This window comes from Cyprinus carpio, chromosome B3, assembly GCF_018340385.1.
Source record: "Cyprinus carpio isolate SPL01 chromosome B3, ASM1834038v1, whole genome shotgun sequence".
Lineage (NCBI taxonomy): Eukaryota > Metazoa > Chordata > Actinopteri > Cypriniformes > Cyprinidae > Cyprinus > Cyprinus carpio.
In genome coordinates this window covers 28,786,584-28,798,272 of record NC_056599.1, presented here as the reverse complement: position 1 = coordinate 28,798,272, position 11,689 = coordinate 28,786,584, and the positions used below count along the sequence as shown (strand labels likewise).

At 34.7% G+C, this 11,689-nt stretch overlaps 1 protein-coding gene across 3 annotated transcripts; it reads left to right on the top strand.

The window, feature by feature from the left end:
- The first annotated feature begins 3,368 nt into the window (after nt 1-3,368).
- Nucleotides 3,369-11,642, top strand: mettl2a (methyltransferase 2A, methylcytidine). 3 transcript variants are annotated; one of them, XR_006154240.1, is made up of 10 exons: nt 3,369-3,578; nt 4,694-4,782; nt 5,096-5,322; nt 5,710-5,759; nt 5,847-5,907; nt 6,017-6,156; nt 9,934-10,040; nt 10,948-11,013; nt 11,211-11,316; nt 11,413-11,642. XR_006154240.1 is itself a non-coding variant. In XM_042720618.1 (10 exons), the coding sequence occupies exons 1-10, from the start codon at nt 3,421-3,423 to the stop codon at nt 11,461-11,463; spliced, it is 1,080 nt and encodes a 359-aa protein (XP_042576552.1). In that variant the 5' UTR covers nt 3,370-3,420; the 3' UTR covers nt 11,464-11,642. The 3 variants fall into 3 exon arrangements, 2 of the variants coding, with proteins under 2 accessions (XP_042576552.1, XP_042576553.1); XM_042720618.1 differs by having other exon boundaries at nt 3,370-3,578; nt 11,186-11,316; XM_042720619.1 differs by having other exon boundaries at nt 3,370-3,578; nt 11,211-11,642.
- Nucleotides 11,643-11,689: the final 47 nt, after the last annotated feature.

The window sequence follows — 11,689 nt, the reverse complement described above, 5'->3', positions numbered from 1 at the left end:
GCAAAGAAAAAAAAAAAAAAAGTAAACACTTTTTATCGCTTGCAGGTTTAGTTTGACGTTCTTGCATATAGACTGCAGCAGCCTCTGAAACTTTTGTTGCCATAGATACAAGACATGCACTTGCTTCTGGAGTTTCGCTGAACTCTTCTGGAACTGTTGTTTCCATGGCAGCCCTTGCACTAGAAGTTCTTCTCTGGTTCTGTGGTGCTGTCCTAAAATGTATTAATAGCTCTGTTGGATATATATACTGTGGTGTGAAAGAGTGTTGCCCCCCTTCCTGATTTCTTATTTTTTTTGCATGTTTGTCACAATTTAATGTTTCAGATCATCAAACAAATGTAAATATTAGTCAAAGATAAGACAAGTAAACACTACATGCAGTTTTTAAATGAAAGTTATTATTATTAAGGGAAAACAAAATCCAAAACTACATGGCCCTGTGTGAAGAAGGGTTTGCCCCCCTGTTAAAACTGTGGTTTATCACACATGAGTTCAATTTCTCTAGGCACACCCAGGCCTGATTACTGCCACACCTGTTCACAATCAAGAAATCTCTTAAATAGGACCTGACTGACAAAGTGAAGTAGACCAAAAGATCCTCAAAAGCTAGACATCATGCCGATATCCAATGAAATTCAGAAACAAATGAGAAAGAAAGTAATTAAGATCTATGAGTCTGGAAAAGGTTATAAAGCCATTTCTAAAGCTTTGGGAACCACAGTGAGAGCCATTATTCACAAATGGCAAAAACATGGAACAGTGGAGAACCTTCCCAGGAGTGGCCGGCCGACCAGAATTACCCCAAGAGCACAGCCACGACTCATCCAAGAGGTCACAAAAGACCCCACAACAACATCCAAAGAACTGTGGCCCTTACTTGCCTCAGTTAAGGTCAGTGTGCATGACTCCACCAGAAGAAAGAGACTGGGCAAAAATGGTCTGCATGGCAGAGTTCCAGGACGAAACGCTGCTGAGCAAAAAGAACATAAAGGCTTGTCTCAGTTTTACCAGAAAACATCCTGATGATCCCCAAGACTTTTGGGAAAATACTCTGTGGACTGACGAGACAAAAGTTGAACTTTTTTGGAAGGTGTGTGTCCCATTACGTCTGGTATAAAAGTAAGACCGCATTTCAGAAAAAGAACATCATACCCACAGTAAAATATGGTGGTGGTGGTGTGATGGTCTGGGGCTGTTTTGCTGCTTCAGGACCTGGAAGACTTGCTGTGATGAATGGAACCATGAATTCTGCTGTTTACCAAAAAATCCTGAAGGAGAATGTCCTGCCATCTGTTCGTGACCCTCAAGCTGAAGCGAACTTGGGTTCTGCAGCAGGACAATGATCTAAAACACACCAGCAAGTCCACCTCTGAATGGCTGAAGATAAACAAAATGAAGACTTTGGAGTGGCCGAGTCAAAGTCCTGACCTGAAATCCTATTGAGATGCTGTGGCATGACCTTAAAAAGGCGGTTCATGCTCGAAAACCCTCCAATGTGGCTGAATTATAACAATTCTGCATAGATGAGTGGACCAAAATTCCTCCACAGCGCTGTAACAGACTCATTGCAAGTTATTACAAACGCTTGATTGCAGTTGTTGCTGCTGAGGGTGTCCCAACCAGTTATTAGGTTTAGGGGGCAAACACTTTCACACAGGAAAGAGCCATGTAGTTTTGGATTTTGTTTTCCCTTAAAAATAAAAACCTTAATTTAAAAACTGCATGTTGTGTTCACTTTGACTAATATTTACATTTGTTTGATGATCTGAAACATTAAAATGTGACAAACATGCAAAAAAATAAGAAATCAGAAAGGGGGCCAACAATTTTTCACACCACTGTATATAATGCAAAAAAATAAGAAATCAGAAAGGGGGTGTTGTTTTTCATTTTGCATTTCAATTAATTAATTTTTATATCATTATGTAACCTACGTGTTGTACAGATCCGTGTACAAGTGTTATGATACTGATTTTGATCATATTGAACAGGGCTCAATGCTAAGAAAAATTTTCTCTACTGGCCGTGGTTTAAATTTTTTACTTGCCCTGGCAATATTTTCACAGGCCTTGCCACAATCAATCAATCAATATGACTTATTGTTTTCATTGTTGACTGTAACATTGTATTGTAATAAATGATAAACATTTGCACAAATATAATAGTTCAAAGATAAAACTGAAATGAAGCATGCTTTTCCAGGTTTTTCAGGCAGGTCTAACTCTATTCCAGTTAAGGATGTAATGATCAGGATTTTTCGCAACCGATTCCAATTGCCGATTGTGTTTTTTTTTTTTTTTTTTTACACTGTTAATAGCCTCTATCAACAAGGCCGGCTATATGCCTTAAAAAAATCCATAGACGCTTATAATACATGTATCTGGCAACACGACTGAGGCTGATCCCACGTCCTCAATCACAACTGGCTCAAGGGACGAGGCCATGTAACCTTTTCACAATGATAATATATTTAAAAAAAAAAAACAAATAGCTTGCTGAAATACTAAATGCAACCGTCTCATCTACCTCAGCCATGCTGATCATGACCTGTCCTGGTGACCCTGATCGTGCCAGACCTGCTTTGCATTTCCACTATACTCTCTCTCACACATACAGTACATACATTCTTCTCTTACATACACATATTTTCTTCACACATACATACAGTATATATTGTATGTGAAAGGAGAATATAGGCTATGTGTGTGTGAGAGTAGAAATGTATGCATGTGAAAGGAGAATGTAAGTGTGTGAGAGTGCCTTATGGCTAGGCTATAATATATATATATATATATATATATATATATATATATATATATATATAATATATATATATATATAATGAATCTGTGAAATGGATGCCAGTTGAAACAATTTTCAAAGAGAAAACAAGTTTTGTTTGAAAAATGTTAGAGTAAAAAAAAATAAAGAAACATCTGAAATATATTAATAAATTACCAAAAGCCAGTTGTTAGATGATAAATGGCACCCACTGAAACCAAAAATGGCAAAATAATTTAGGTTTACCCCATAATTCAACTTAATTGTGGTATTGTGATAAAATAAAAATAATATATTAGTTCACATATGAATCTGTATTTTACATTTTATGAGTTTTTTTGTGAGTTTGATAACTTATGCAATATATTATAGAATATTAAAAATTTTACTTCATTTTCTTACGAACATGATGCTTATGCCCTTATATTTTGGTCTTTTTTTGAGTTCTCATTGTGTCACCGGGTAAAGTAAATGTAAGTAAAAAAAAAAAAAAAAAAAAAAAAAAAAAAAAAAAAAACGCTCTCTTAACGGTGTGAATATATCTGTGAATGGTCGATAGGTGGCGATATTTCCTGTCTCCAGCTGAACTGGGCGGAGACACTGACACTCATCAACCTTGTGAATCCGGTTCGCGTGACCATGGCGGCTCCTGCTGTTGCTGCTGGAGATTCCTCCGCAGAAAACATGCCTGAAGCAGCTGCTGAACCCACGGAGAGTTCCGCCGAGGCGCAGAAACGACCGCAGTTCGGCACTCGCTTCCTCACAGACCCGCGGCAGGTGTTCCAGCACAACGCGTGGTGTGTAGATTGTGTGTGTCTCTACTGACTGCTAACACTCACACTTTCTGACCATGCTGTCAGCTTGCACGCACTCCGTCTGGACATTTCGATAGGATTATCAGGGGTTTTAAAGCTTCATAAGGTGTTTCCAAGCTAAAATCACCAATTAGCTACGTATATTAGGTTTGTCTTTGATTTTTAGAGTCTTTCTCCTATCACTAGAGGAGGAAATGCGTGTGTAGTAACGTTACACAAATAACTGCAGGGTACCAACCTGGAAATAACAGGCTGCCTTAAAAATATGAGTTTGATGAGTTTTTTTTTTTTTTTTATTGAAAAATAATAATGTAATTACGGGAATATACATTATTCTGTGTGTGTTCAATGACATATTTAATTAGCTATGAATTTATCTTTAATGTATATATAAAATGTCTAAATGTTCACCTAATAAAAATTGTTATTATTATTATTATTAGTAGTAGTAGTAGTAGTATTGCTGGGCAACGATTAATCGCATCCAAAATAAATGTTTGTGTTTATGTAATATATATGTGTGTGCTGTGTATATATATATATATCATAAAGACACAAACCTACAGTATATGTTTTGAAAATATTTACATGTATATATTTATATTCATATAATTTATTATATATAAATATATTTAATATATAAACAACATTTCTCTCTCTCTCTGTATGTATATATATATATATATATATATATGTATATATATATATATATATATATATATATATATATACATGCATGTGTGTGTATTTATATATACATAAATACACACAGTACACACACATATTCTGTACACAAAAACTTTTATTTTGGATGTGATTAATCACTTGACAGCACTATTTATGAGTTAAATCACAGTGATCACAAATGAATGGAAAGGGAAAACTAAAAACTCCAAAAAGCTTGTGGCATTTAAAATGATATGTTATATGGAGTGATTTAATTAAAGTGCTTATGTATGTACTTGCGTCTCAGAGTATAGACTGTATAGAACTACATAAAGCATTGATTAGCTGTAGCTTCTGTGTGTGATGTATTACAGGACTGTGTGCTGCTGTAACTGTTAAGTTATATTTGTGATTGTGTTCACCTCCTGTAGGGATAATGTGGAGTGGTCAGCTGAACAGGAGGAGGCTGCACAGAAGAAGGTGCAGGAAAACAGCCAACCTCTGCCAGCAGAAAAACAAGGTTCATCCATCAACTGCCTACATTTGCTTTATAATGAAAATGTACTTAAAAAAAATGTAAAGATGTGTAAATGCAATTAAATTAAGCAATAAATGGATAGTTGTTACCAATGGAACTCTGTATGTAGTGTTAGTTTATTATTATTTATGTACTACTACTATTTTAAATGTATGTGTTTTTGATATATTCTCTGTTTAGCTTTATTTTTGTTTTAGTTTTAGGTCAGTAGATCGCCTACTTGCTTACAAAGGCATGCCGTTTAAATTCATCCTTTTTTGGGGGGGTGCTAAATGTTTGTTTGTATCTCCGTCAGAGGAGTTTGACAACAGGGCCAATGAGTACTGGAACGATTTCTACACCATTCACGAGAACCGCTTCTTCAAGGATCGCCACTGGCTGTTTACAGAGTTTCCTGAGCTGGCCCCTCAACGAAAGCCTCCACGAGACGCTGAGGAGAACCTGTTAAATGGTGAAGAAGTTCCCTCGACTCACACTGACACTGAATTTCCTGGAGCCTCTGCATCCTATCGCATCCTGGAGGTGATTGATTTATTTATTTTTAAATGCGGTAGAAACGTTTAAAAAGATTGTTCACCCAAAAATCCTGTCATATTATTTACTTGCCCTCATTTTCATTCTGGCGTCGACCACAAAAGGAGATCTTTTTGAAGAACGTGAAATACAATAAAAGTGTAAGGTGACCAGTGGCATCTGTACTCACCGTTCACTTTAATTATATGGAAAAAGAGTAAGTAAAGGATGATGGTTTTAATTTTTGGGTCAACTATTCTGTTATGAAAACCCTTGATGAAAATGAAAGCCTTGTCAGTAGCAATCCCCAGCCTCTGAATATGCTGATTCTCTTGTGTGTGTGTGTGTGTGTGTGTGTGTGTGTGTGTGTGTGTGTGTGTGTTCGGGGGTCTTTAGGTAGGCTGTGGAGTAGGCAATACAGTCTTTCCCATCTTAAAAACCAACAAGTGAGTCCAGCTGTAAAGCAACCAGACCTGTCCACAGTGTTTGCCACTCACATAGGTGAAATAACTTCTTTTATTTTTGCTTTACAGTGACCCAGGACTCTTTGTATACTGTTGTGATTTTTCCAGCACGGCTGTTGACCTTGTCAAAGTAAGTGACTGGAAGCTTCATTATCTTTTTTAAATTAAGAAATCTGCATTCTGCATTTATAGCTGATCTTTATGCATGTTTTAATTCATCTTTTTTTTTTTTTTTTCAGTCGAATCTTGAATATGACCCGTCACGCTGCCATGCGTTCGTCCATGATATGAGTGATACGTCTGCAGAGTATCCAATACCGGACCACAGTCTGGATGTCATTGTCCTCATATTTGTGCTGTCCGCCCTGCATCCTCAGAAGTGAGTGTTAATGACACTGTGGGTGAGCAGTGATGAATTAAATCAAGCACGTAACCTTTATAAGAGTGCTTCTCAACTAAAAGGACATTCCCAGTAAGTCTTAAAATGATCACATTAAGTTATACTAATATAATCTTAATTAAAATGGTAAAAAAAAAAAAAAAAAAAAAAACATCTAAAAGATAAACTGACATATTTTTCAATGTATTTTTATTACAACCCAAACACCAGAAGCAGTGGTCAACCAAAATATGACACTTTTCAAATATCTGCATCGGCCGGTAAGTTGTACTATTTGGTCGATGTTTGAGGCGGGACTTTTATTATGACTGCACAGTTCTATCTAATAGGGATAGAAGTCTGTCAAATTATTAGATAGAATGTTAAACAAAGTGTATACAAAAAAGTATTGTAATGATTGCTTTTATATTATTAGTAATAGAAAGGCAAACATAATATTTTCTTGTTTACCACCAGCATTCAACAAATATGCATTCATTTAAACAGATCTTTGAATGTCTAATGAACATTTGATTTAATAAACCTTGCAGACTTAGTTGAATCTAGATCTTGTGAAGTGTGCATTTGAAAAAATTCCCAATGCACACAAACTTTCCAGATTCCTTAGAGGCCTGTTGGTTACAGTGTTTATTTCCTTTTTATTTATATATATATTTAAATATTTCTTTATTTGTAAAATATACTGCAATAGGATTACAGAATCAAGTAGTTTTCGTTTAAAGTATGTAAGTATGTTTATTTTACACATTTTCTGTAGCTTTTTCTGTAGCTTGTCAGTGATCTACGGCTCTGTCTATTAAATGCTGCTCCATTTGAAAGCAGGTGATGGCCGTTATACACATAATTTTCAAATTATTTCAAACTTCTTAAATATTAATTAGGATAAATAAAAATGATATGTATCGGCTTTATATAGGCCATCAGCCACCCTGCTCTAAGATATCGGCATTCAAAAAAACATAACAAAAAAACCCCCCACAATATCGGCTGAACACTAACCAGAATGGCATATCATCTTGTATAGGAAGGTATTTAATTATTGTCTTGGACAAAAGGAAGCTTTGGAGTCAAAAAGGATGAAAACAGTTTTAAAGTGATCAAAACTGGTTGTAGGCGTGTGCGATATAGATATAGTCTGTGATAATATCGTAACTGTTGTTCCAGTATGTGACTTTTGTAATTGACCAAAAGAGGGCGCATTTCCAACAATAACAAAGGCGAAACTTGATGACGCTATGAAGCAGGTGACGATGGGAGATGTCGTTTTTAATGCGTTTTCACCATAGCAATGTATCTAAATTGGATATAAACGAATCATGATCACGGATGAGGTATTTTATTCGTTTTTGTATTACCTGTATATATGATCGTATTATTTTATGTCATCATAATTAATGAACTGCAAGCAACGTGAAATGTTATACTATTTTGTCCCGTTACAACTTACAGCTATTTGTTAAATGATTTGTTGGGTTAATGTTGTGCAGTGTTACGTGTTTATGGTTAATGCCGTGTTGTTTAACGTGCTCCAACCAATCGTTCTAAAAGTCTAAATTTGAAACGAACACATTTGCAAGTAATGACTAAATATATTTTTAACAACACACATCCGATTGTATTTAATTGTACTGCCATAATCTCGGTCACCACACGTGATAAAAATCCTTACCTTAGTACAAAGAGCAATAGAACTTACGTTTTACTGGCACTTCAATACTAGCCAAAGAGTTATCGTGATCCATAACAACGACAACCAAACAATACGCGCGGCTATAACATAACCACCACTTCCGCATTTGACCATGTGATATTCCGGTGTGGTGGAACATCACATGGTCTACACCGGAAAAAAAAGGTATAGAGCGGACATTGTGTCACTGAGAGGCGACATATTTTTTTCCGGGACGGCCAGTTCTTTAAAATCGGAATTTCTCTGAAATAAAAAAATCTTTGGAGACTTTTGAGATATTGTAAGTACACAACTAGAGGAAATATATCACACTGTGCAAGTTATTTTCGGAAATTTTATTACAAAATTCCTACATATTGGAGCTTTAACGAATGTGCAATATGACATTATCAAGTATTTTGCAAAAACCATTCAAAAGACCCCTACAGAGTGCACGCTTACATTAAGTCTAGACTAGATAAGCATTTAGAGTGCGTTGTATGATTCGAACCATTCAAAAGACCCCTACAGAGTGCACGCTTCAAGACATGGGGCCAGAAAATGTAATTTCACACGAAGAATGCTTTTTGTTCTCCAAAAATTTACCATTATTACAGAATTACCCATTATTTTTTTTTTTACAACAGTTAAGAGACTTAAGGTTTTAAACACCATATTTCTGTTTTTTTGCACGATTTAGAGTGCGTTGTATGATTCGACAACCAGCTCTGTTTTGGGTCTATGAACAAATGAAGGTGTTTCGTTCCTGAATGAATCAACTTAACAGTGACTTGCTGCCACCTACTGGCGGTTTTAATTACACATTCAAAATATCTTTTATTTAAATAATTTAAAATATCAGTATTCAGCATTTTATGTTTAATATATAAAAACATTATTTATGCATTTGTAATTGCAGGTTAAATTCATTCATGTCCTGTATTAAAAAGTGTGTAAATACGTCTAAATGCCACTTCAGATGCAGCTTCTGTGTTTCCTCTGCATTACAAAGATGAATTTTGTTGATACTGATTTCGTTTGCTTGGTAACAGCCCAAATGTCTTATTATTCTAATTCACTGTTTTAATGTAAGAATTTGAAGATAATGGACACTTTTAGAAAAAATGGCTTTATAAAGGTAAAAATACCCATAAGATATAAAAACAGTTTAAACTTATTGAAAAAGATGCATTTCTATCAGTGTGAACTGACCACCACAAAGAATATGAAGAATATCAAAAATTTTAGGAGTCAGCTGTCTATGGCAGCATAATAACACACTCAGCAAAATTTTGTCTAATTATCATTATCGATAAAATCTCAGAAAATATCGAGACCTGTGTTTTTTTTTTTTTTTTTTTGTCATTTTTTTTTTTTGTCTATGTTGATGTTATATAGTTTTGTTTTGTATGTTATTGATTTGTTTTTTTATTCTTTTCTGTTATTTTTGCTTAGTGATCATTTAGGCACATTTTAAACGCAGTAGCTATAAATATTTACACGCAGTAGCTATAAATATAACTGTAAAGTTTCTGTTTATTATAAGCACAACCTGTAGTTTTGTCATCTAATGCTTTAAATGCTTGAGCTCTTTGAAGTCAGGTGGATTCTGATTGGCTGTAAGTGTTTTTATTGTTAATCAACTGGAAAAGAAAAATGTTCTGAAAGTGATTCCAACAATATTGTTCTTCTGTGTTGTTATCATTATAGCTGTAATGTGGACTTCCCTATAAACAAATAATTAGAAAATTTTTAATTTTTTCAGTATAATTTAATTTCAATTTAATTCAATTTTTATTCATATGAATCTTTATTATTATATTTATTGTTGCAGTTTGAACACATTTCTTACACTGCTGTGATAATTTCCTGTCTCTCATATCAGTCTTTCTTCTTGAAAACGTTCAACTCCAGCAACTATTTCATGTCTATTTATTCAAAATGTAAACATATAAATGTAGGGTAATGTACAGTATAGTACATTTTCTCAAAATAAACATAACAGAGTAATCTGTCTGCATATTATTATCTGATCTCTTGATGTTGACCACTAACAATCTATTAACTTCTTAATACGTCTTTTTCAGGATGCAGAACTCTATTAATAGATTAGCACGACTGCTGAAACCTGGAGGAGTGTTGTTATTGAGAGACTACGGCCGCTATGACATGGCACAGCTACGGTTCAAAAAAGGTAGGCTAGATGATACATCCATGTGAGTGGCACAGCTACGGTTCAAAAAAGGTAGGCTAGATGATACACTGTAGGTCATACCTGGATTGCAGTTGGTTATTTTTCATTGCGTTTGAAACACTTGAAAACACACAAAGTAAAAGTGTCTGTTTACATATTTTGCAGACCAAAAGGTCAATATCGCATTTTTAATCTCGTAATACAATGATTTTATCACGCCAAACTTTGGAGAAGTTAATTTGTAAGATGGACCCAGAAAAACTTTAACAATTATTATCACATGTACTTTAGTGCTGTTAAATTATTAATCGCGAGAAATCCCATCCAAAATAAAAGTTTGTGCACACATAAAATATGTGTGTGTATTGTGGATATTTATTATGTATATATAATGTATATTCATACATGTGTAATATTTCTTGTATATATATGTGTGTGTGTGTGTTTTGTTTTTATATTACCTAACACTGTTTATCTGAAGATATTTTGATAGAAGACTACTTCCCATACTATATGATATATATATATATATGTATTTATATATGTATGTGTGTGTGTATGTATATGTATTTTTATTTATTTAAATAGTGTGTGTTTATATATACATAATAAATCTACACAGTACACACACACACACACATATTTTATGTGTGCACAAACTTTTATTTTGGATGTGATTACTCAAGATTAATCATTTGACAGCCCTAAAGTACAGTGGGAAAAAAGTCTAATAATCAGTCAAATTTTTGTTCATTAAATTTAGATTTATTAAAATGTTTGTTTTCATTGTATTGTTTGTGTTTGTTTAATGTTTAATCTCTGTCTGCCATGAAGCAGCCTGTGAAGCTGATATGGCAATAACCTCAAATACAACAAAAACCTAATTGCTTGTTCTTTTCTTAATCAGGCAGGTGCTTGTCTGAAAATTTCTACGTTAGAGGGGATGGAACACGTGTCTACTTTTTCACACAAGGTAAATGCATGTTTAGACTTGCATTGTACACTTATATAATAAAAACTCTATTTGATGAATACACTTTGGTTGCACTATATTTCATGAAAAAGTAATTATGAAATAATACTACAGTAAAAGGATGCCACACATTTGCAGGGTTTTTTTGTGTGAATTTGTAATTTTCCTCTAGATGAGCTGCATGATCTGTTCTCCAGTGCCGGCCTGGAGAAGGTGCAGAACATGGTGGACCGGCGCTTACAGGTGAACAGAGGAAAACAGCTGACGATGTACAGAGTCTGGGTACAGTGCAAGTATCGCAAGGTCCTGGCGCCCACTTAGACTCAACACTGCTTATTTGGAGGGATCGAGAACACCTGGGCTGAACCATGAGAATATTGTGATTTGGTTGTTTTAAAGATGATGGACAGCTTACAACAACATGGAGGACTGCAGCTGACACGTGATTGAACAGGCCCTGAGCTGTATGAGACGCAAGCTTCTGCAGTCTGTTGGGGAATGTTGATGGAGGACAAAAGTTCCCATGATGCACCTGAGGACTTGAATCTTTCTGTGTATCACACTGAGTGATGTTTTTAACGACCTTTTAGAACTTATAAATAAACAACTACATGATGTATTAAAACAAAGCCTCTGTCAGACTATCATTTTTTTCTTCTCTGTTTTCTCCTTTATC

Bases quoted from the DNA above. Each gene is read 5' to 3' on its own strand.
- mettl2a (XM_042720618.1), top strand. From the start codon at position 3,421: ATGGCGGCTCCTGCTGTTGCTGCTGGAGATTCCTCCGCAGAAAACATG. The intron at 4,783-5,095 runs GTTCATCCATCA...TATCTCCGTCAG, and splicing joins TCTGCCAGCAGAAAAACAAG to AGGAGTTTGACAACAGGGCC. The intron at 11,317-11,412 runs GTCCTGGCGCCC...GTTGTTTTAAAG, and splicing joins TACAGTGCAAGTATCGCAAG to ATGATGGACAGCTTACAACA.